The sequence below is a fragment of the Maniola hyperantus genome, chromosome 17 (genome assembly GCF_902806685.2).
Source record: "Maniola hyperantus chromosome 17, iAphHyp1.2, whole genome shotgun sequence".
Classification (NCBI taxonomy): domain Eukaryota; kingdom Metazoa; phylum Arthropoda; class Insecta; order Lepidoptera; family Nymphalidae; genus Maniola; species Maniola hyperantus.
This window is the reverse complement of record NC_048552.1, coordinates 10039393-10066577: the sequence shown is the minus strand read 5'-3', so window position 1 is coordinate 10066577 and position 27185 is coordinate 10039393. Positions and strand designations below refer to the sequence as shown.

At 37.4% G+C, this 27185-nt stretch overlaps 1 protein-coding gene and 1 pseudogene across 1 annotated transcript; one reads left to right on the top strand and one right to left on the bottom strand.

The window, feature by feature from the left end:
- The first annotated feature begins 11512 nt into the window (after positions 1–11512).
- Positions 11513–15630, top strand: LOC117990261 (uncharacterized). The gene is given in 4 exon segments (XM_034977725.2): positions 11513–11626; positions 11628–11675; positions 11677–11975; positions 13668–15630. Coding segments are annotated over 4 exon segments (1296 nt in total). The 5' UTR covers positions 11513–11596; the 3' UTR covers positions 14587–15630.
- Positions 12820–16099, bottom strand: LOC138403520 (uncharacterized; annotated as a pseudogene).
- Positions 16100–27185: the final 11086 nt, after the last annotated feature.

Genomic DNA, 27185 nt, shown 5'->3' with positions numbered 1-27185 from the left:
TCTAGAGCGGCGTGCGCATAAATCGCTGCGCGGGCGCCGGTAAGGCACTGTGTCGGACAAGGATGGCCACTCAGCCCGCGATAGCGCGAGGGCTTATCTCGGTGACACTGCCTTGTTCACGGCTAGCCCAACTTCCTACTACAATAAGCTTTTTCACCACTTGTAAGATGTGAGAGTGAAAGAACGTTATCTGATTCGTTCTCATTTTATAGCGCTTGTTCGTTTGAACCTAGCGTAGTACCTAGTGGTATAGAGTATAGACGAGTAGATAAGTTACTATAAATGCGAAAGTGTGTTTGTTTGTTGGTTTGTTTGTTGGTCTGTTGGTTTATCTTTCAATCACGTCGCAACGGTGCAACGGATTGACGTGATTTTGCATGGGTAGGTAAGTATAGATAAAGACCTGGAGAGTGACATAGGCTACTTTTTATCTCGGAAAATCAAAGAGTTCCCACGGGATTTTTAAAAACCTAAGTCCACGCGGACGAAGTCGCGGGCATCAGCTAGTATTATATAAAACGAAAAGGTGACTGACTGACTGATCTATCAACGTACAGTTCAAACTATTGTACGGTTCGGCCTGAAAGGCATGCAGATAGGTATTATGACGTAGACATCCGTATGTGCAACATGGTGCAACATGCAGCATGCGAAATGCACCGCCCGCCCTCCCACTGCTAAACATGCAGGAAAAAGCAGCCACCAGGGAAGCAATACGCACCACCACGATATTATGATCCCTCGCATAATTATTATGCGCGAATAATTACGGGTTTTAAGTTAACACTTAAATTTGAATACCATATAGGAGACCATGATTAACTATAATATTTTGCTTAGTTTATAGTGTTTATACTTAGATATAGTTAAAAAAAGAATTCTGCATCTTGCATTGCATCTACTTAGACCAAACCAGAACCACTTTATCTTGGTATGAAGGTGACAAAGGCAGAGGCCGTGTTATCGAATTACGATTTACGACGCGAAGGCTATCGCCGAAGCGCATGTCGCCGGCGATTTTTTATCGAGTATCGCTAAAGTATATTGTGGGTATTGTTCCGCAATATATGGGTGGCATACTGTTACGTTATTTATGTGAGAGACAGTCCTTAAATTGAGTTGAATATCGGTTTATTGCATTGCTTAACTAGCTTTAAAAGTCTAAAAGTCTAAAAAGTTTATTCAAAATAGGTAATAAATACACTTTTTTTGATGGTCGGTTGTTGCATTAGTAAGCGAAGATAATATTTTTTACGCGAACTTAAAACTAAAGCTACAAAGGTTTCAAACGCGCCGATCTGAGAAAAGCCCACATTACAACAAACTCAGCCGTCAGCCGGGTATTCTTTCTTTAGTGCATGGTTCGATCCTGGGCACGCACCGTTAACTTTTCAGAATTATGTGCGTTTTAAGTAATTAAATAGCACTTTAACGGTGAAGGAAAACATTGTGAGGAAACCTGCATGATTGAGAGTTCTCCATAATGTTCTCAAAGGTGTGTGAAGACGACTATGGCCGAAACACTCTGAGAGGAATCCCGTCCTCTGTAGTGAGCCGACGATGGGATCATGATTTGCATTTAATCCGTCAGTTCTTGTTTTATGCTTTGTCTTTAGCAATATAACTAGGTACCTACGTACCCCTTAATATCTCACTGATTCTCAATTCGTTGCTCATTAGTGCAGATTGATATGATGATGATGATAAATAGCAATACACAGCATAAGCGGTTCTATCGCTTAACTTTTAGGCAAGCGTGCTCTAGCTTCCATCTTAGCCATCATCCTAGGTCGTCGTACACTGCGCTTGCTGATACGCGGTCTCCACTCCAAACCACGTCTGGCTGGCCCAGCGGCCATCGGTTCTGCGCAAGTTCTGCGATAGACGTGGCCTGCCCACTGCCACTTCTGCTGGCTAATTCGTTGAGCTATGTCAGTCACTATGGTTCTCCAACGGATTTCAGAGGGACAAAATCCGTGAAATCCGTAACCTGATAGTTATATTTTTTTTATTAAATAGTAGGTTAAGTAGGTACCTACCTCGCATTAAAACTTGACCAAAGTTTTTGGTCAGGAAACAAAGCGTCGTAATTAGTCAATAGGGGAGGACGGGGGGTGAGGCAGCTCCTAACAAGTTATTTGGCAGTGCCATTTCCTTGCCGTGTTTATTATCCCCGCTGTCCCCAACTAATTTATTGGGCCCTTAGCGCCCTTTGCCCTTAGATGGATCACCTAATTTAACATTAAGGTGTGCCCGGAGTTTCGATGGACACTCATAATTTTTGTTTCTCGGTAGTAAAATAGCTGTGTTTTCATTGGATTCAGACACTGGTACGATACCTATTGCGGTGCAATCAGTACCCTTATTATAAATGCGAAAGTGTGTTTGTTTGTTGGTTGGTTAGTTTGTCTGTTTGTTGGTTTGTTAGTTTGTACTTCAATCACGTCGCAACGGTGCAACCATTGATGTTGGAATCCCCCTCTACTTGATGAAGCATGTGGGCGGGGCAGGCGAGCCGCGGATATGAGCAAACGCTCATATCAAAGTCTTTTGAGCATATTACTATGGGCCATTTTTGCCCAATTGTCACCGTGATTAGAGCTGCCGTACAAAACTCGAAAAGATGCCGAGTTTTACTGTAATTATAAGTCGTATGCGAAATAAAAATGTGAGTCCGGGTAAATAAAGGAATTTCTTTCGTCCATAAGATAAAAATCTACTAAAATATTTGTAGATCGAGGCATAATCTCGAAAAATTATATCGGTTGACAATGTTAAGAGCGTTCAACACAATTACCGATTTTTTAGGAATTATTCATGTGCGAAGTGCTACAGATATTAGGAGTAATAACGAATAAAAAGGTTGAAATATTTAAGAACAAGCCTTTTTTAAAGATCTATTGCTAATGAATTATTAATTTTATTGAAAAATAATAATCCTATCAAATCCTTATTCTTGCGGAAGACGTTTACTAAATTATACGATTTTGAGTGCGTCTTTAGTTAACATATAACCACGAAAAACACATATAATAAACACATTCACTGGTTATTTCTAACAAAGACATTTATTTCTAACATACAAAAACTACAGTGATATCAAAACTCAGTCTTTCACACGGTAAATACTCAAAGCCCCGTTTGTTTTAGTGGTTTACTAAAACATCGGAAACACACGAGTATCTCGTAATGCCTACAATAAGAGAAGATAGACATAGCAATGCTAAGAAACATAAGGCCAAACTATCCATACGAATACGTCCATACGAATAGTCTTACAGTGTCACTTAGAAGAATATAAGAACTGTCTTGTGGGCACTAAAGCCACCGATAGCCTTATGAGAAGAGTTTTTCGATGGAATAACCTTCTCCCAACTCTTGACACACTCATAAAAATACCAATGACTGATTACAGATGACCTAGAAATATCAAAACAAAAAATAACTGTTATGCATGGTCTTTTAGTAAATCCTACTAAATGACAGGCTACTTTTGAAATTGGCCCAGCTACGAAATTGTATTGTGCCAATTTCAAGTCTTCCAATCATAGCTAATGATGATCACGTATCGTGGTCAAGCAGAGCAAACTTTCCGTGTGCGTAAAAGTGAAAACTCTAGGGCAACAAGATTATAAAGATAGCCAGACGTGAAAAACTGACTAGGATACCCTTAAGGCTCTTGAAAACTATCAGACAGACGGTTACGAAACAAAAAATGTTCGACAACTTGGGTCACTGGTGATTTGTGAACCAGTGAAAAAAAACTTCACATCCATACAAAATTTATTTTTAATTTTCATAAGGCTCCCTAGAACATTTTTGTATGGAACTCTTTTTTGACACTTGGCATGTGCACAGAGCTTGAAGGTTTTCTTTCAGAAAAAAAATCCTTAAAGTCACAATTGTACAAAATTTATTGGAGTACCTTAATTACAAATTATAGACCTATCTCAGTGCTAACAATGCTTTCAAATGTCATCTAGAAAATTCTGAACAACCAGCCAGCCAGCTTCTTGAATAGACATAACATATTATTATCTGAGAATCAGTTGCCATCAACCTTCTGACTGATCAAATTGTTAATCGTATAGAAGCTAAGAACAAAGTAGTAGGCGTGATTATTGATCTCACCAAGGCTTTTAATACCGTCTCTGTTCCTATTCTTGTAGGCAGATTAGAAGCTATTGCTATAAGGGGATATACACTAAGTATCTTCAAGGATTATCGCTGCGGTCGGGGAAAAAAGATGGCCAGCAAACAAAACAAATTCATACAAAAATTTCCTTCATTTTCAAACAAACAAAGAACTTGCGAAGTGGTCCCACGCGTCAACGCTCTTAATTTTGGGCTTGCGTGTGTCGATAATTTTATCGATAGTGTATTTTTGTTAATAAAGGCTAAACATCTTGTGGTACCTATTGTTATAAAAAAGTTTAAGTACTATAGCATAATTTATAGTAGGTAGTAATACAACAATAGTAGATCTATTTATATAATAAGACTTCCTCCGGCCTGACTGACAGACTGATCTATTTACTATCTAGTCTATCAATATACTTATATAAATTCTATCAATCCGCACATGGCCAGCGTGGTAGACTACGACCAAACCCTTCTCACTCTGAGAAGAGACCCGTGCTCTGCAGTGAGCCGGCGATGGATTGATCATGATGATGATGGACAACAATAGATTGCATATTTTATACTTTGCCAAAACAAGACAGGTATATCATGGATTGACTAGGTATTCTACAGAATGACTGAATTATAGACATTTCCGGTACCATTATTGATTTTGAAATCGTAAGAACAGGATCTCGGCTGAAGTGAGAAGATTGGTAACTTAGGTAGGTACATACTGATATTTAACATACATATAAGTCGAGTTGAGAACCTTTTTTTCGAAAGTCTGTTAGAAATCGTCATGTATGTAAATAATTTTTTAAGATAGCCAATAATTATGACGTATTGATAATTATTATCGATATCGACTTCCAATTGTTACACATCACTATTTGTCAGTGGCTTGTGTATTGCCAGTGACGTACAAAAATTTTCACAATAATTTAATTAATTATTTTTAAAGTGATTACTTCGAGCGACATGTACTTTATATAGTGAAACATGTTTTTCAGATGTTTGCACAATAAGCACAATAATTATCAACGCTTGGAACATGATATTAAGAACTGAAAATATTTATTGTGCAAATTTTTATCATAGCTGGCAATACAATACTTGAATGGTACTTCAAAATCAACCCTACCGTTAAGAAGATACAGACGATTTTTGCTTGTAATTTTTTTGACCAATAGTAGAGTCGCGATAGCTGTGTTGCTGAATACGCTATTCTTTAAGATAGTGTGCGAGGTGGCTCGCGCGGTTTTCATACAAAAGTAACTTCATCAGCGTTCTATAGTATTTATTATTCTAGGGGTGCAACGGATTGACGTAATTTTTTGCATGCACACACCTTTGAGATACTATGACACCTTTCACATGCTGTTACAGCCTAGTGGTTAGGACGTCCGCCTTCTAATCGGAGGTCGGGGGTTCGATCCCAGGCACGCACCTCTTTGGATATGTTCATTTTAAGTAAGTAATTAAATATCACTTGCTTTAACGGTGAAGGAAATCATCGTGAGGAAACGTGCATGCCTGAGAGTTTTCCATAATGTTCTCAAAGGAGTTACACATAGTACAAAACAATGGCCAAAACAAACTATTGTCAGACGGAATCAGTGCGGGCGAGATAATTAATGTGAAGACGTCGTTACGTGTCTCGTGGACGGTGGACCCCTCACCGCCACCCTGCGGTGCCGAGCACGAGAAGGCTATAAGTTGTTGTTGCTGGACACTGGATATTCATTGTAAACGTTTTGAGCGATTTTTCCTTTATGGAACCTTTGACAACCTCCCTGGCGCAGTGGTAAGCGCTGTGGTCTTATTAGTTGGGGACGGGTCGAGACGTCCCGGGTTCGATTCCTGGCAGTTATTTGGAATTTCATAATTTCTAAATTTCTGGTCTGGTCTGGTGGGAGGCTTCGCCGTGGCTAGTTACCACCCTACCGGCAAAGCCGTGCCACCAAGCGATTTAGCGTTCCGGTACCTTGCCGTATAGAAACCAAACCATACCCCTTCCATCTTAGACTGTATCGTCACTTACCACCAGGTGAGATTGCAGTCAAGGGCTAACTTGTATCTGAATAAAAAAAAGGGAAAATTGGTTAAGCTGGCGACTGATCTGTATTTTCTGTACCAACCATTTGAATGTATCATCTTTTACATCTCAACACATTGCTCAAACGAAATACATGTTAGGTCATCATGATCAACCCATCACCGGCCCATTACTGAGCACTCGCCTCTTTCCAGAATAAGAAGGTTTAGGTCAAAATCCTCCACGCTGGCCGAGTGCAGATTGGCAGACTTCACACACCTTTGAGAACATTATGAATAACTCGCAGGCACTGGTTTCCATACGATGTTTTCCTTCACCACTTCGAAAAGTTAGAAGTGCGTGCTCGGGATCAAACCGAATAGGATGCCAAGCAACGTTTAAACCACTAGGCATCACCGTTTTAGACTATTATTATGATTCAATTTAGCCAAAGTTTAACCGTAATCGTAACATAAATTTAACCGCCTGTCGTGTAATTGGACCTAAGCCAGAAGCACTACGTCATGTCTTATGTTTGTTTGTTGGTTTATCTTCCAATCATGCAGCAACGGAGCAATGGATCTACTGACGAGCAAGTGACATACACTAAGTAATTTTTTATCCCGGAAAATCAAAGAGTTTCTCACGAGACTTTTGAAACCTTAAATCCATGCAGACGACGTCGCGGGCATAAGCCCGTCGCGGTAATAAGTCATTAACAACTCTTGGACAGTTATTAAACTCACTCACAACAGGGCACTCCATATACGCAGTTCATTAAACTCAATTCGGCGAAACTCATTCCGTACTGCCCCGGGCGAGTACGGGAAACAAAAGCAATATACCCTCCCGGTACTTGTGACAAACTCATAAGCATTTGTCACTGAATGGCCCTGCCCGAGACCAATCGCCATTATAAAACGACCAGCTTAACTTGACCCAAATATCTCCGAACATAATGTAAGAATTTCGTTTGGATTCAGGCTGCGATGGAGGTCAACATTTTTTGGCCCGGTATTACTTATTGAGGACCCGGAACGTTTAGCCGATGCCGTTCTAAATTTAAACAAATAATTTACGAACGGTCACTCTTGACACCGACAACATTAAATATTCATTAGGGTTGTCACATTTAGTAGTGGAAAATATCAGAAATTAACTAAGTATATATTTTAACAAAGGTAATTAATAACATTTAAAAGTCAACATTTTCGGATAATTCTGTTGTAGTCCAATGCTGAGTACGTCTTGAATAAATTAATTAAATTAAAAATATCAGTCTTTAAAAAGATATTGATTGTAAATGTATTATAAAACTTCATGAAATTTTTATAATTATTATGTACCGCAACTCAAAAAATTAGTATAGTAAATAAATAAGTTTATTTCAAGTAACAAAGACACAAAATTAATCGTGGTATGTACCCGTTATCTACATTTTTTTTAAATATGTCGTTAAACCACGAAATAAGCTTAAAATCAAAAGACTAGTAAATAAAACTTAACTTATAATAGTAATATGAACCAGAGTCGACTTTTGTATTGTTTCTATACCAGAAGAAATCTAGCAGCGACTCACATAACGGCGGACTGCTGGCTATCATACTTGCAACACTGTTGGTTCTAGCCCACACCCGACACCCGACGCACTAAGGATGTGAATGTTTAGCGGACGACTGCAAGTGTATTCTGACTTCAGCAATTATCCCTGACGCTTTAAAGAAACGGGACAGCCCCAGCAAAACCATTGCTTTTATAAGCAATATTAAATTGCTAGTGAATAACACCTGTGTGCCAACCCTAAGCAACAATGAATAATTTCACTTGTGTAGCGCCCAGTTGCGGCCATGTTATAAATGCGCAGCTCGTCACAGAACATCCACACCGCCACGGCTTTTATTCTTAAGTATCCTCATTTACTCCTATACCAACTAGTTCCTGGCCGGCCTACCTACCTACCGGCCTACCTACTCGGCCACTTCAACGTAGGTAAGGTTTATAAAAAATATTTTGTCTTTCTGAAATAAAAAGTCCTAAGTAGGGTATAGGTATCAAACACGGTTACCAACCTATAATACTAATCAGTTCTTCTCCATAATTTTCTTAAAGTCTGCCAATCCGCACTTGGCCAGCCAATATTTTGACCAATTGACCATTATTGCCAATATTTTGACATCCGCGGATGCGGATGCACATACGGATTATTAGAAGTTCATATCTACGGATGCGGATGGGAATATCCATAACACCCCTGTTGGATACCATTGTACACTTTTTGATAGGTCAGTTAGCGAACGAAGATATCAACTAGCAAACACGCGCGAGGCACGCGCTACTCCGCCCCGTCCACTTTTTTTCAGGTCGTTACTTGTTGCAAATATGAATCCGCATCCGTAAAAACTCCGCATCAATTGAAGCGGATGCGGATGTGGAGCTCTGAATTAATGCGAATGTTCCGCATTTGCGGATGCGGATACGAATATGCGTAACACCCCTGGTAGGTAACTGTACCTAGGTATATAAGTAGACAAAACTCAATAACGAAAGCATCATTAACAAAATCGAGCATGTTTCCGCAAATGTGTCGTTAACGACACGCGAAGTGATCAATATTTATAAAAGAACATATACGTCGTGTGTCTGTGTCTCGTGATAATAGGTATGTAGGTGTGTAGTATGTATGGTTACTATTCGTTCAATATTTCCCGGAATAATTCTAGATATTTCAGACTATATTTTAGGAAAATCTGTTATTATGTATGTTACTAGGTTACCGAATCAGTACCAGAGTGAAAAAAACCAATATGGGTCCTATTAAAGAGCAAAACTGTGTGTTCAAAGAATAGAAAAAGAGGCCTAATACCTTTTAAAGTGATACGAGAATACCTAATCTGATGATTGTCATGAGAATTTATGTTGTGAAGTATGAATTAGTATTCTATGAAAATCTTTGAGCCCATGTAACTTTGAATTGAGCTTACATATTATTATGAAAGGTAACGATAAGTTTTGCTTCTATTTTATTAAAAGTCTTTATCAACAGACGCGGTGAAGAGTTTTCGAATGTAATATTATTTCACTTGGTAGCGTAGGTAGAGCTAAGAGTAAAAAGTTATTAAATTCTATCATCTATCCATTATCAGATTCCCGCTTGTAGGTAAAAGCTTACACATCATAAAGCTTTGAAACTAAGTACATAATATTTTTACGAAAATCTTACAACAACATACATACCTACCTAATTAACTAATTAACATTCATTTTGATAAAACATTAATTATTAGAGCTTGTTTACAAAATTTCATACTTAGAGCAAATCAACCAATCGATCTGTGAGACATCACCCATGATATGGATTTTTATATGTATCTGTGACCCAGACACACACATGTGTATGTGTAGAGATTTATGTATATCACGGTGTATTGTGTGTTGTTCTTGAAGACGATGGAACAACGAAATGCGCCGTAAACTAGTTGTGAGCTACCAAATGTCATTACTCCATTGCTACGTGGTCTATATAGTGTTGTGGGCCACGAAACTAACATTCATTTGGGAAAACTAGAAAGGTTTTCTTCAAAAAATATCGTCTTGATCGTTAGTTGTAGTTGTCAGGTTTACACCAATTTACCGAAATCATTCATGTCGTCGCCTTTACCACGACATGAATTAATATGACTAGGTCTTCAGCCAATATAGCCGCACTAGTTCAAATTCAGATTTTTAAAAAATAAATAGGCATGCGCTTGACAGCGCATGCAGCCTAAGGCGCTCCACGCTTGCCTAGAAGGTATGCCTTGCCTATTCTGTCAGTTCTGCAATTTAGTAAAAGAAAACGCCTTTCTGGTGATCCTACCTGTAACCATTTAAATTTGTAAGACACACATAGCACGACGTTCAAAACTGAATGGCACCTAAATACTTTTAAGGCAAGAGTGAATAGGCATCTTCTAGGCAAGCGCGCTCCGACCTCATCATTGCTTTTTAAGTGTTGTGCTCAAGCGCAAGTCTATCACGTAGAACAGAAACAGTTAGAAAAGTAAGCTAAAAAAAGAAAATTTTGGGATCGCTTTCTTCATGGTCGCACACGATAGTAGAGTCGTCGTTACCACGCGGCAATCATTCTCTCGTGAGGACCTCCAGACTATCGCACGTAATTAACCACTGTCCAGTTGTTTCCATACCAACCCTGGAAGAGACTGTTACCGTATGTAGGTATGTTTGACAGTAATATAAGGAGACACAGGCAGTCCGACGCCTTTGATCTCGTGGTAAATGTCCCGGATCCCGAGTCGCTTGTCACCCCTTACAGCACGATTGTTGCAGCAGACTTGTCTAGACGGTTTCGTCGAAGCTCTGGTAGGAATAACTATTAACATACCATTCTTACTCTGTGGTGTGGTGTGGTGTCTTGAGGATTATGAAGAATAAAATACTAAAAAAAGCTCTTCCATTTGCCACTAGTCGACATCGTGCTCCGTTATCACGACAGCCAACATTGACCTTCGTTACCTCGACAGTTAAACATCGAATTTCGTTAACGCGACAATCGCCATCCAATTTAGTAACCTCGACATTCGAGATCGAAATTCGTAAACTCGACAGTCGACATCAACCTTTTAATTTTATTGAATTTTTGGACCGATTGTTATTAAGAAGTTACCTATCCGTATTTAAGTATCTCCTGGCGTTGCTAAGTTAAGCTGGACCCCGGAAAAATTTAGATAATTTACTAAATTTTTTCTTTTATTCGCTAAAATAAGAAAGAATCGTTCACTTCTAGAGAAACTTTGATCGTTTCCACCGCCCCACCAATATGCGCAGTTCATTAGCTCCCGCAAACGACAAGGGACAAGGGTCAGTAATTTCGTGTTTTGTGACTCCTCGCACCGGCTCCGTGTGATGGAATCGTCTCTCATTTTGTACAACGCCTACTAACGAGCTATTAAAAGTTTTTCCAGAAAAACAGAAAGGAGCCCATATTGTAGGACGTAGGTATTGTCCGTACCTACTTGTTGTGGTTGTTTTCTCTAAACATCTTCGTATTTTTGTCTCTTTTACAGTCCTTAAAACGAAACATAAAATATGTGATTCTAGCGTGAAATTTTGTAGGTAGCAATGTAAAGGGAAAAATCCGAAAACCGTGAATTTGTGGTTACATAATAAAAAAAATCAAAAAGTGTTATCTCTTGTACGGAGTTGTACAATGGTACAAAACCCTTCGTGTGCAAGTCCGACTCGCACTTGACTGGTTTTTTATTATATAATTTACTAGCTGACCCGCCCCGGCTTCGCTCGGGTGGAATTTTCGAACCGCGTCATTTACGGGAGCCGCGCGGGTACCTTAGGGCATAAACTGCGTTAAGCGTGTGCACGCACGTGAGCACGTCGCGGGCCACGCTTCTGGTGCACGCACGTGAGCACGTTCGCGTGCTTATGCGCGGGCATCGGCGCGTGCATCCGCGTACGCAGTTTTCTCAGTACAATTTTGACGTTGGAGGTGTACAGTCGAATAAGTAATAATGGATAAATTAATGTTGTATTATTTATCAAGACGACGGCGACGACGAATTGCCAAAAAAAGACGCCAGCCAGTAAGCCCGTTCGTTGAATCTAGGTTACTGTGCGGGGAATTCGTGGTGAAGTTTGGTATATTAAGAAAAACTGAAAGGTTTTTTTTCAAATATTTTAAAGTTTCATTACAAGTCTATGATGAATTATATTCAAAACTGGAGCCCTATTTGAAGACTAACAATCTACGATTGAAATCTACGTCAATCGTATCACCAATGGAACGATTTGCAATGACATTGCGGTAAGTAAAGACATTTCGATATTAATAATCATCTTTATTCATGTAAAAAAACAGTCATTATTTAACAAAAGTTTAGAACACTCATATTTTTTGCCAATTTATGTAAGTCACATTACTGTTTAGCCACATCAAGCAAGAAAGAAGAAGAAGTTCTTATTGTTTCGGCAGTGACACCTGAATATGGCTTAAAATGTTTTTCTTGATGTGGTTCACGGACCGAAACACATAACCGCACACTTATTAATCATCATATTAATCACAGTTTCTTATATTTATTAATTATATTTTGTTATTTCTAAATTACACAGTTTTATCTTTTTCGTTTTTTTTTATCTATACCTACTTATTCACTTATTTTTTTATATACTTAATCACAACAGTCATCACAGTGTCTTGCATAAACGCTACGTTACAATTAGTCATTGATTATTCATTTGAAATACACTAATAAAATCACAGGTTCAAGTTTAAAATAAAAAAACACAATAACAGTTAAAACAGTACAATAAGTCTAAATGTCTTAATTATAATAATATACCTACCTTACAAAGTATTAATTATAATGACGCATATTGATTGCAAGTTTTTACATATGAATATTTCCCTTATTAATTATTCCCTTCTATTACTAGATCGGGTACTAATATTATTTTAAATTCTTATTTATCATCACAATCATAATCACAGTTTACTACATAAAAGATTAAATTTAAGAAGAGGACATATGAAGGAGCAATGTTATGAGTAGGTTCAAAAAAAAGGTCCATTAAGTAAAAAAGGGGTCTATTGATACACTTTTTTATTTGACCCCAAAATAGGGTTTAAGATAAAAGTGTCCGAATCGACCCCGTTTCTTTCCTTATGAACATGACACCTCAAGGCTTGTAAACTTTTGGCGAATGCCCTTGTATATCATAATAATTGCACATGAGACCAGAAAAATATAAATATAAAATTGCGCTTTTTACTAACTTAAATAGTTCTTCATGTTCTTCTCTTTCTTTTGTTCTTAATAATTAAACAGTCTTAATCAAATCTTCAAAGTCTTTCTTGTTACCTATTTATTCATTGTTCGTATCTGATCTTACATTTAAGGATTCTAAATCATTCGTTACCGTATTTTGCGTTAATGAAAGGTCATCAATGGTAATAATCATTTCTTTTTCAATATCAATTAAAGCTTGTAATACTTTCGTACGAAATAATAATTTTTTAAAGCAACTCAATTTTTTTACAGTTGGTAATAATGACTTAAAAAATTCAAGTCTTCGTCCATATTATCTGCAGTGTTATTCTTCACGTAATTTAACAACTCTAATTCGAAATCAGTTGGCGATTCGCACTTACGTTTCTTGGAAGATCGTGTTTCTTTGGTAACGCTGGAGCTGGTGCTAGGTACATTAATCAAATCTTCTTCAATAATCGTATTATTTTGTGAAGTTCTCGGTGACGCGTTTTGCTCTACTGACTGATTAAAATTGTCTGCCGATTCTTCTCCTTGAGTATTCGAGTTTGAATCTAAAAATGACAGCATGTTATAGTAAACGTATGTTTTATTTGCCCTGGAACCGGAGCCTGATTTAAGTTTTTTTTTAGTAGACCTCACTCTTATATAAGTGTCTCTTGCAGTTTTCCATCTTTGCTGCAGCTTTTTCACTGAAACAATAACACAGGTATTTTATTTTATTACAGATATTTAGTTAGTGGACATACCTTCGTCGATATTCATCTGGCGTATCAGACAGGACTAACCACGGTCAGAAAAATAGTAACAGAAGTTTGTCAAATTATAATTGAAAGGTTAAAGGAAGAATGTATACCAAAATTTTCCCGTGCGCTATGGGTAGAGACTGAAAAAGGTTTTTTAACGCAAGCCCAGTTTCCTAACTGCATAGGTGCAATAGACGGAAAACATATACGCATTATAAGACCTCCACATAGTGGTTCCCTCTATTACAACTATAAGCATTACTATTCTATTGTACTGCTTGCAATGTGTAACGCCAACTATGAGTTTACCTATATAAACGTGGGAGTGCAGGGTAAAGAATCTGACTCCGCAATTTTCACACAAAGCCGATTGTACGAACAAATCAACAATGACTTAATAGATATTCCTCCTGCCAAAGCATTGCCCGTAATACACAATGATAAACCAACCAACATTGCTGCAACCGCAGCTTTGCCCTATATTATTGTAGGAGATGAAGCATTTGGGTTATCTAGCCATGTCATGCGGCCATATGCTCGAGCTCTCGATTTAAACTACAAAAAAAAAATATTCAATTATAGGTTAACGAGAGCGCGACGTTATATTGAGTGTACATTTGGTATCATGGCTAATAAATTTCGCATACTCCATCGTCCATTGAACGTTGGAAAAGACAAAGCAATTTGTTTTCTTAAAACAATTTGTATTTTGCATAATTTTATAAGATCAAGAAGTCAAATTAATGACTTTCATGATATTGTCATTATACCAAACCATATACGTTCAGTTCGGGGGTTAATTGGAAATACCCACAGAGATTCGTATACATTACGCGATAGCTTCGCAGATTATTTCGTTGCAGACGGACAGCTGTCATGGCAAGATCGCAGTATTTATTGAAGGCTTTTTTATAATTTATGTACATTCAATAATTGAATTTTCACGGTTTTTTACCACACATTTTTTATTAACATAGCAGGCATATTTTAATAATATACCTAATGATTTTATTTGTTAAATTCATCGGATGTAACCAGTTGCGCCGCCATGACAGTCGAAAATTATAAGAAATTCAGTATTCTTACATTAAATAGGTAAAATGTTATGTAATTACGCATAAAATGAAACCTTTTTTCTTTCATTACACATCCAGTGATGTGTAGTTTGTACAGTGTCTAAAAACACAAGTAGGCATCTTTTTTACTAAAATATTATTGGTACTCAAACACATGTAGACGCGACACCGATTGGAGCGTGACTAACTGCATGGTAGGCAATTACCTTCCATTGCTCTTGCCTTTGAAAGCGGGCGTATAACTAATCTAGTTATATAAAATCATAGGATGTAACCAAATAACTTAGATTGTTGTAAACTAAAGTTGAGAGATGTCAAAGAAAAACCTACAAAACTACAAAACGCACGCTTATTTTACAAAGTTACTAGCCCAATTCTAAAACCAATATAATAAATATTTTAGTTGATAATTGTTTTATTTATTTACCTACCGATCCACTGTTTCTGCCCTAAAATGATTTTGAACCCTAAATACACCGATAGTGTGAAGTAGTGTGAAGCTCGCAGTCGTGAACATACTGGTTGTCTCGTGACGCGCAAAATGGCGGCGACCGCGTGGCCGAAAGAAAGAACTTTGGAATTTATCGAGCAATAATTATATAAAACCATACCAATATTATGGGACATTGTTCACACGAATTTCACAATGTTCAGAAATACGCAGTATCTCTGCACTAGTTTTGAATATAAGCATGATTTTATATTTACATAGGTAAATTATTGTAAATATTCCGAGTTTTAATTTTATAGTTGGATTAATTGTTGAAAACATTTAATTGACACAAATACAATTGAAATAACTAATTATATATAACTAATTGCATAGATTATTAAAAATAAAAATTAGGCGCAAAGAATAGTTTACCTAACCTACGTTATTATAAAATAAAAAAAGAGTGTAGGTACTTACCTTGTATGTTTTTTTCTGCTTCACTCCAGTCATCAAAATTTTCAAACAGTACTTTACAAATGTCTAGCCATGCTTTTGATTTAGCGTCCCGGTCTTTAAATATTTCGCTTGATTGGTCCCATATGGCAGGACGACACTGAACTACAACAATTACCCTTTCTGTATCAAAATTTGTCATTTTTTGTTATGGGCCGGGCACGCGCGTGCGGTCGGTTCGAGATAGCGCTGTCAACTGAACAAGCACGCGCGTGCACCCGCTAGCGGGCTTCGCGCGTGGACCCGTCCAACGTGATGCGTGATCACGTCGCGTGCATGCGTGCCCCATTGCACGGAAGTATCACGCGACGGGCTCACGAGCGTGTGCACGCGCATGGGCACGCGCGGGTCGTTTTTGTATGGACACGCGAGAGGCACGCTTAACGCAGTTTATACCCTTAATAGATCTAAACTCCCCTCCCGCACGCGCACCCCCGCCTTGGTGACGCCCACTTCGCAACGGGCCGTGCAGCAGAAATCGTAATATTTTAATTTCGCCATAACTTCAAAACCAAACGTCCAATTTTAATCATTCAAAGACCAAATATTATCTCCATAAACTGTTCTTAGTGATGAAATCATTTATTTTGATAAGGATTAATAGCATGAGTAAAATAAACGCGTTTAAATGTAGTCCAAAAAAAATTCAAGATTTTTAAATAAAAAAATGGTTGCTGTGCCTCACTCGACATAGATGGGTATAGTGTGTCGCGGACTTTTTTGTAGATATTTATAAGATCTACAATTAATTAGAACATTTTATGGTTCTATCTTTTATAGTTTAGGCAGCGTACGCAAAATAAGTAACTTTTCTGGTTGATTTTTTACACCTTGTGTCCGAAAAACCCAAATATCTTACGGAACCCTATTTTTTTCCAAAATAAAATATAGCCTATGTTACTCGTGGATAATGTAGCTTTCGAATGGTGAAAGAATTTTTAAAATCGGTCCAGTAGTTTTTGAGCCTATTCAGTACAACCAAACAAACAAACAAACAAACAAATATTCAAATATAACCTTCACAATTAAAAATAAATATCCTCAATTACAACGATTAAGAAGTGCCAACAATATAATCTTACGCCCACCAAGGACTAATTATGGTAAACGAAATATTACTTTTGAAAGTGCTCAATTGTATAATAAACTTCCTAAAAATATTAAAGATTGCAAAAGTGTAAACATTTTTAAAAAACTACTCAAAGCCCATTTTAGCAGTAAAACTTAAACATAAATAATCTTATGAAATTAATTGCTAACTTATCAAGTAGAAACAATATTTTTTGTTGCCACATCTAGTAACCAGTTTTGAATGAATCTATGTAATCTTTGCAGTGAATCAGCCGTGGCTCGTGTCGTCCGTCGATCGACCCGCAATGCGTCGGTATAATTTTGTTATGATGGTGCTTTAAAATTTTAAAACTACCTACTAGTGTAATTATTATAAAATAATATCATACTTAACATGTACCTACTAGAAATTAGAAATGTATATAACCTATGATTACCTACTTAACCTATTTTAATTCGGTACCTAGTACCTACCATGTATTCACTGTGCGCTTTAAGATACAATTTTGTAACCCACTTTTTAATAGCCTGTAAGTTCCATGTAAGTGGAAATTTCTTTATGGAACAATAAATGTCTTAAACCAGAAACAAACAAACAAACAAAGTTTTCCTCTTTATAATATTAGTGTAGATATTATATCTTGTTGGATTGTAAAAGTTAATTATTTACGTCAAATTAAAAAGAACGCTACGAGGATTCAAAAACACCCAGGTTTGAATAAGTCCACAACACCTTGAAGGAATTCATTCTAATATTATAAATGCGAAAGCGTGTCTGTCTGTCTGTCCGTCTGCTAGCTTTTCACGGCCCAACCGTTTAACCGATTTTGATGAAATTTGGTACAGAAATAGCTTATATCCCGGGGCTACTTTCATCCCAGAAAACCAAAGAGTTTCCACGGGATTTTAAAAACCTAAATCCATGCGGACGAAGTCGCGAGCATCACCTGGTAAGGAATAAAAATAATGTTGACTTGAAACCTGTTAAAATGAAATAACCATCACGTTGACCGAAAAAAAGTCTTATTAACCCTGAAAGTGTATCAACAAACTATCTATAAAGCCCACAATCCCCACCGAATTAGCCAGTCGATTTATCTCACGCAATGTGTGATCCACGCTCGGTTTATTTGTATCCGCCGGAAGCGGAAATGACGCGGCTGCCATCGCCGGATGTCGCGACTAGCGCCATCTCGGATTAGTGACGTGCCGGTGAACTAGCCGGCAAAACAACTTCCACTATTTATGTATACGAAACGAAATTTAACAGAAGGAGCAAAAAACTGAATGAACTTATCCGTTTTGATCGAAATCACGAACTTCGGACTCAATTTCAGCACAATGTTAGGCCGTTTGGGTTGGAAATGAGGTTCATGTCTATATTCAGTGCATGTGTAATGGACTGTACTGAGTTATTCAATAAAGTAAATATGATTACATTATTATTATTACATTCTAAAAGAGAGGGAAATCCCACCCGGTGGAATTTTGTCGTGCCCACTCAAAGCATTGTTGAATAACAAAAAACTTCTAGTCTAAAAAATAAATACTTCGTCCCAAACGCCTTGATTCATGATGCCGAATTAGATTTTGTCTTTGAAACACTTGTTCAAAAATTACTTACACGAAATACTTTCATTAAAAAAAGTGACGCCAAGAACAAAACATTGAAATTAAAATAATCAAGTGAAACGGCACCCCCAAAGTAAGTATTTCCCACAAAACAAACAACAAAGACAGAACTCGCGGTTATTCTGCGATATTAGGATGAAATATTAGTCGGAAAGTTTTTCCGCGCAAATTCCGCCGTTTGCGAAAACTCCACGACATTTGCGGGATGCCGGAGCGTTTGACAAGGGAATGAAGTCCTTTAATGTTTTTATGCGTTGCGCTTTTAGTTAAGGTTGGGTGATTCGTCCTATAAATAAGGAAAAAATATTTGGAACTATGTAGCTCATGCTCGCGACTTCGTCCGCGTGGACTACATAAATTTCAAACCCCTATTTCGCCCCTTTAGAGGTAGAATATTCAAAAATCCTTTCTTAGCGGATGCCTACGTCATAATAGCTATCTGCAAGCCAAATTTGAGCCCGATCCGTCCAGTAGTTTGAGCTGTGCTTTGACAGATCAGTCAGTCACCTTTTACTTTTATACCTATATATTTAGATTTTGATAAACTCACTTATTTTCAGAGAATATCACTAGTCAGCTCTTAACCAAATTTTACTATTGTAATAAAAGATGCCCACGACGTGACGTCGTCCGCGTATATTTACGTTTTTAAAAATCCTGCGGAAACTCTTTGCTTTTCCAGTACAAAACCTAAACCGAATTTCGTCGAAATCAGTTAAACGGATGGCCCGTGAAAATGTAGCACCCGCCCTATCCCGCACCGGGTTACTGCGGGCGCTGTGCAGGTGTGTGGGGCATCCCTCCGCCTCATACCCCAATTGTAACCTTGACCTGTCGTGTACTATACCTATAGCATTATCTCTTGAACCGTAACGCGAATAACGCCAAGGTATGGTGAGGTGAGTGAATATTGGATATCAGGACGGTCGGGAAACAAGACCTCCTGTCGCGACGATGAATCCCTATGAGCGGCATCAACTGACTTCGCGTTCTACCCACAACTAAATAACCAGCATACATTTGCATTTAACAATGTAGCGTTACTTTAAAATCACGCGATTTGCAGCTTTATTCCATAAAGAATATGGTCGTGGATAATTATAGCGAATTCCGCAACTGCAAGCTCCAATTGACTTTGCTTTCTACCCTACCAAAAATTACCAACATTCGTTTGCCGCTAAGAATACGAGCTTATTCAAAAATCGTTTAAAATGAAACTTTAGCTAGTAAGAAATAAAGCCGTTAATATGTTTAGCGATTAAGGGGGTATTGATAAAGTTATAAAAACGTGCTTTTATTATTTTAATATAGAGACAGTCGCATCGTTTTGGTAGCTTCGTCGTGTCGTTTTGTAATGAATTTATGACCAATTTCGGTGTAATGTAAAGAAATGGTTTTTTATTATTTAGTTGGATAAAAATACAGAGTTTATAAAATCGGAAAGTTTATTAAGGACTTGCTGATATGCATCTTAACCACCAGGTGGTTTTTTTTTTTATTCGTTATAAGCGCACGCTTGACCACGATCACACCTGATGGAAAGTGATGATGTGGCCTAAGATGGGACGCGTTTACCTAGAAGATGCCTATTCACTCTTGTTTTAAAGATACCCGGATTATAATTGACAGGAAACACTGATCTAGGAAGAGTATTTCAGTGGTATCTAAGTCAAGTGCTAACGGTTAGTAGAATAATAAACAAATCGTACATACCTAGTTAAAAAATTAAAATCACGGGTGAATTGCCCAAAAACGAACTAAAAAGTAAAAAAATTCAGTTTGCATTTGAAAATAGTGCCGTACGTAGGTACGGCACTATTTTCAAATGTGAAATTAGTGAAATTATGGTGGCTTTAGAGCCACCATACTGGCGTTGATTCTGTTGTTTTTCGCTAAACTAAATTTAGAGTATCTGCATCTTCTTCTTTTTAATATTTCAAAAAAAGAACGGAACATGATTTTTACATAAATGTATGTAATGTACTAAAATTTAGAGTCCTTAAAAGGACTTTAAATTTTCGTGTACGCTACAAATTTAAACGATACGCTCGCAACTGGTAGCTAAAGTCTCACGAGGTTTGACGGCTCTAAATTAAACTTAAAACTGTCAAACTATGTCTGTCCTTTTCATATTATATTAGTAAGAAGAGGATGCGAATGCTCTGAAATTTAGTTATGCTCAGAATCACCATTATTGATTTCTTTAAATTAGAGCTAGAGATTCTAATGATAGCATAAAGGTACATCTAAATCTGTTCAGGAATTTGGAAATTACAGTGTAATAAAGAAACATACACCCTGAAAACATTTTGGTAATCGTGTTTAAACATCAAAAGCAATTTTCCTTACACTTAAACCAATCTCCCAGTACATGTCCACTTCAGTCGGTCCCCGAAATTCTCGAGTCGTATCACTTACGCACACGATTTACTGCGAGCGCCTTGACCGCGGCTAATGTAGCGTGTGTGACGACCCTTTGACAGGGGATCCTATTGAAAAAACGCAATCGGTTTCGCTCGTTCAAAAATCATCTAAAGATGAAGAAAAAATACGATAATAACAACAGAGTAATTATAACTAAATACGAGATACAGTGCGACAAGGCTCCCTTGGCACTTGAATGACATTGACAGGGGGGCGCTGTTGGAGAACAAAGGCTTAGAATATTCAAACAAGAACAAAGGGGACACTGCATTGTGCTGATATGGCACTGAAAAAAGCCATATATTAAGAAAAGAAGAAAGGGGACACTTGAGGGCAACGTTAGTTCAGATTTTTGCCACGCGCCAAGATAGCCTTGTCGCACTGTAGGTATGTTTAAAGCGTTCTATTTTTTAACATGTGAATTTTGAGACGCAGAGTCAAATTTTTTTATGATTTAGCACAGGGGTCTGTTAAACTCATTCAAAAATAAGACAAAAAGAAAAATCTACCTAGCCATAGTTATCTTTGTATTTTTATTATGAAAATGAAAATAAAAATGAAAATGAAAATCTTTTTTATTCGTATAAACTTTTACAAGTGCTTACGAATAGTCGGATGCATCTACCACTGGTTCGGAATGCCTTTCCTGCCGATTAAGACTTTCTAATTCATGATTAAAATCAAATTAGGTTTTTATTGAGGCTAATTCTGTTGTGTATAATTCTCTAAATTCTAGTGTCAAACAGGTCTAATTCTAGTGATATCTTTTTTCGCACGGAGTAAGTATTATGAAAGGGGTAAGCAAATAGCAATACATTTAGACTTGCGAAATTAGTTTAGTTTGGAAATTGTGTGCAACAGAATTAGCCACATTGTTTTAATATAAGGAAAATGAACAGGAAATTAACATTTTATTTTTTGTCATTTATTTCTTTTATATAAATAAGACAAATAACAAATCGCTCTCTCGTGTATTTGCTATTTCAATTTCAATATTTCTTCACCGTCCCGTCACACCGCCCGCTCCAGTCCCTCACCTTCCCCCTTATAAAACTATTAGAATGTATGTCACGGTCTCAAAAGGCCACATTTCACACTAAACGAGGGGATCAGATATATCAACCATTTAAACCACCGCCGAAAAAATTGTGGACCTTTTTCCGATAAAATTGAATTTTTTATCCGTGTTATGTTCGAATTTTTGAACGAACAAAATAAGCTTTTTCCGATTCTCTAGTCTCTCTCTAAACTAAATTAAGAGTATCTGCATCCTTTTCTTTTTACTAATGCTAAAAAAGGAACGGAACATGACTTTCACATTTAAAGACTCTAAATTTTAGTGCACAATACAAATTTAAACAGTAGGTTCGCGAGTGCGTGCTAAAATCACGGGTTTTACCATCTAAAAATTAAATTTAGAAATGTCAAACTGCTTCTGTCCTTTTCATATTACAATAGTAAGTAGAGGGTGCGAATACTCTAAAATTAGGTTGTGCTTAGAATCGGTGCCATTGCCAACATTTCAAACAAATGACACATTCATTATGACGAATTATATGATTGAATGAACAAGATGTACACATGTGCAGAAAAAAGAGCAGTTTTGATTTCGCAAAAAGCTTAAAACGGTGCCCTCTCCAATTTCACAGAGAGCCCTTACAAAAGATCACCCACATTAACTATGAATGGACAAAAACAAGCTCGCCATGGACACGAATGAAAATTAAAAAAGAAAAATAAAATAGGTACGTTCGAGAAACGGAAATACGGAATTGAATTTAAGTACATTTTAAATTTCGAACCCCCGGCTTTGACCGGCTGAAATAAAAGGATGGCCGTGTTCGAAATACGAATGCTTTTTGATCTCGTTCGGGTACCGCATTCCCTTAACGGATGAAGCATTTGCGCGCCACGCGACTAAATGGATTATTTTCTTCTTGTGTTCCTTTTTCAAAAACAATTTTTCGTGTCTCTGTTTCGAACTGCCTGATGACATATTTTTTACTTCTACTCACATTATTTGAATATGCGCCTTAACTCCTTGTCGGAAGTATTATGTTTGCGTGTGTGAGATTTAAAGGTTAGAAAAATGTATTGTAGCGCTTTCGTACTTTACAGATGTTTCTTTGTTTTCCAACCATTTTAGGTTGAGCTATTAAGGTACTTTTTGACGTAATGATTTGAGAGTTTGGTTGGAGAAGGAAAGTTCATTTTAAGACGGTGAGTAACAAAAGAGGAAACAAAACGTTGACAAGCGCGGGGTGTGATTGGATTAAGGAGGGTTGACTTTATGGTCGTTGGCAATTTGGAAATTGACTACGGGAATCTGTTTACGCGTGTTGCGGTTAGCGTTTTGTTTGCAGCGTCGCGTGTCAATTTCTTTTCTCTATCGAGTTTGAATTTGAGAGGGATTAGAAATTATGCGGTTTCATTGTACGCTCCCGCGATTAGATATCTGCCTATTTATAAAGACGGTTCATATTTCTGCGCAAAATTGGATATTCTACAGACGATACGATCGCGTATCAAGCTATCTCTGAGTTGTGCAAATTCACAATATTGACTAAGAACCCTCAGCGTTTCACTACAGTCATATTGCGTGGTCGTGGTGTGTATTTTTTACTTGCTGCTGCTGAGTTTGTTGTGGGCTCTTCTCAGACCTGGGCGCGTTTGGAACCCTCGTAGGTTTAGTTTTGAGTTTGCGTAATAATTATCACCAATATATGTTAGAAATCCAACATCTGACCATCAAAAAGAGTTATTAATTACCTATTTTGAATAAATCATTTGACTTTGACTTTGACTTGGTGGCTTACTTTTCTTGAATGTTTGGCAGTGGGAGGGCGGACGGCGTGTCTGTTCCTCGTTTATACAACAGTACTTTTATAGTTGCAGCATAAGGGTGACTTCCACTACACTACAGTCGGATGATGGATGATGCAGCGTAAGTGACGAGCGGTGACGCGGAAAACTCGCAAATTAACGTCCACAGTTCACACCCTCCTGACAACTTGCTGTTGACATCCGACGATCTATTATTGTTGCATTGTTTTGTTTGTTCGTCTCATTAAATACTTGTAGGATAACGCATGAAATTTAACTCCTCACGCGCCAATTTAACTTTTTGTGTACGTATTGGTACCAACCATTTTAAAATAATAAAAAATGCTTATTAGGTCTTTCGACCTACACTTATTCAATGGGGCTGATTCCTTTGTACACAATCTCTAAACTAAACTAAAATGGCACGTCTAAATCTATTGCTATCCCTTTCATAATGTTGCTTGCGGAAAAGGATAGCACTAGATTTAGACCTGTTAATTTAGTTTAGTTTAGAGATTGTGTACAAGAGAATCGGCCCCATAGTCTGGCCAAGTTGGGTGTGTTTTGCTTATTGTCCTTTGTCAAAAGTACGATTTTAGTCCATAATTTAAAGTAATCCCTACAAAAGTTTCTAAGATTATCGCGCAAGCTTTCTATACCTTTCTCTTACCTTTCGATTTCGTGCCTTTGGGTAAAACGACACTTATTTACGAGCATGCTTCAAATTACCTGTTACTAGTCTGTAAAAAGCTCTTAAAATCAAATAATGATTTAAGTAAAAATTCCTAAATTACTTATTTCTAGAAGCATCGAGTTACTTATAGCTTCAAGCTGGTACGAGTATCAAATCATAATTATCATCTGATATGATTTTCATTTGATAGAGATACTTTTCCATTAGGACATTAGTGTAAGCAATAATAGGAACGTAACACCGTTTCTACATCTCGCAGACATCCTAGCAGTATCGACTATCGACTATAGACCTATCGAGTAATCGAATGCCGTTGAAATTCGCGAGTTTCCACGACAATGTACCGACCGCATTAGCACAACAAAGCCCACTACCGAATAGCGTTATCAAAAAACCTCTTAAAAATAAAAAATAATGATTTAAAAGTTCCTAAACTATTTCAAGAAGCATCGAGTTACTTACATCAAGGTACTAGTTGTTATTAAATCATATCCTCTGATATAATATGATTTTGCTTTGATAGGGATACTTTTCCATTAGGACGTTAGTGATAGGCAATAATAGGAACGTAACACGGTTTCCACATCTCGCAGATATCCCAAGAACATTACCGTGTCCCAGCGGTATCGACTATCGACTATCGACTATCGAGTAATGGACAAAATTCAAAATCGCGAGTTTCCACGACAATGTACCGCATTAGCACAACAAAGCCCGCTGCCGATCCGTCATACCATGACTACTGATTTATTTTAATGGATATATATTTTTGATAGAACACATTCGGTGTAACGACTGCTTATTTGGTCCACTTTAAAAGAATCCATCGTCATTTATGAAACTATTACAATTATTATACAGGGTGTAACCAGAACGCTAGCAAAAACGAAGACAGGTGATAGTACCTATTGATGATTACTGATATGATACCACAAAAAAAAAACGCGAAAAAATATAAAAATATCCTATATTTTGTAAAAGTTCACGATATATTGCAAGTAAAACATCTGATTGACGCTAGAAGTCAACAAAGGTTGCGTAAGTAGGCCACTCGGCGTCGCATAAATCATCCCTTATGTTAAATTTCGCGGGCCTGTATAATATAATAGAATAGAATAAATTTTTATTCCACTAAATTTTTACTATTGCTTTTTGAATGATTAATTTACCAAGAATCTGTAAGCGCTGCCAAAATTAAAACGCTCAGAAAAAACAATATCGCGCGCCTCCCTTAAAAAAAAAAAATTAATAGGAATCCTCATCAAAAAAATAAATGTGATAGACCGTATGCTTAACAATATTTATCCCGCGACATTACCCGGAGTGCGTCTCACAGTGGGCTCTATCAATCACTTACGGAAACCTATCAGGGCACATCCATTATGCACGAGATAAGTTTGTACAATAACTTGCGGAAACTTATCGGACTCCTCGACCTCTGCATGGATACGAGTATAACAAGTCTTGATATTTTTTGGGTATAGTCCTTTCAGTAATATTGTTACCTTTTTAGGGTTCCGTAGCCGAATGGCAAAAAACGAAACCCTTAAAGATTCGTCATGTCTGTCTGTGTCTGTCCGTCCGTATGTCATAGCCACTTTTTTCCGAAACTATAAGAGCTATACTGTTGAAACTTGGTAGGTAAGTTGGTATTCTGTGAACCGCATTAAGATTTTTACCCAAAAATAGAAAAAAAAACAATAAATTTTGGGGTTCCCCATACTTAGAACTGAAACTCAATTTTTTTTTTTTATCAAACTCATAGGTGTGGGATTTCTATGGATAGGTCTTCAAAAATGATATCGAGGTTTTTAATATAATTTTTTTCTAAACTGAAAACTTAGTTTGCGCGAGAGACACAAAACATATGATGTACATTACCATGCCATCCACCAAAAATTGGTTTGAACGAGATCTAGTAAGTCGTTTTTGATTTATCGTGCAAAATGTCGATAAAATATGATTGTAGTACGGAACCCTCAGTGCGCGAGTCTGATTCGCACTTGGCCGGTTTTTTTTCATATATAAATAGTGAACGAACGGGCAGGCGGTACACCTGATGTTAAGTGATTACCGCCGAACATTCACTATTGGCAGCACCAGAGAAACCGCCAATGCGTTGTGGGCTTTTCAGGAATTTGTTGGTTCGCCAATAGATTAACCCTACGTTACACACACTGAAGTTGGTTGGTTCCAATTTGCATGTGCGTGGAAAAAATGCGCGTGCACCTTGACACTATTACTTACCTATTAATATATCAATGTATCGTTGGGATGAAGAGTTTTATAATATGAATATTATAATACCTAGGTATAACGTGAAACGGTACACCAGATTGCAACCAGCATAAAGGTTCTTTGTGTCGGTTAGTCTGGCTGTACCGCTGTATGTCGATTGGTTGCTTTTTCAATGCTAATTCAAACCAATTTTGACAAAATTTGGTATGTAAGAAACTTGCACCCGGAGACTACTTAAATTACTTTTCATCCCGGAAATTCCGAGTTCCTACGGGATTTTTAAAAAGCCTTAATCCACACGGACAAAGTCGTGGATATCACATAGTTGTAATATAATAAAGTAGAACTGTAACTTAATAAGCACTAACTTAATTGTAACATCAAAGCCACATTGGTTTAAATCCACTATTTTATTTCAGCAAAAAGAAGCCTATAAAGGAATGTTTACACGATAACATCTGTTACCCGCTAACCCCATCCTACAGGCATTACCATAACCTTTATGGGAAGGAAAAATAATGGGCACTTGGCAGGAGAGGGTCAATTCTGTCCCCTCACGCGACAATCCGAATGACGTGTGACATATACGTGACCCT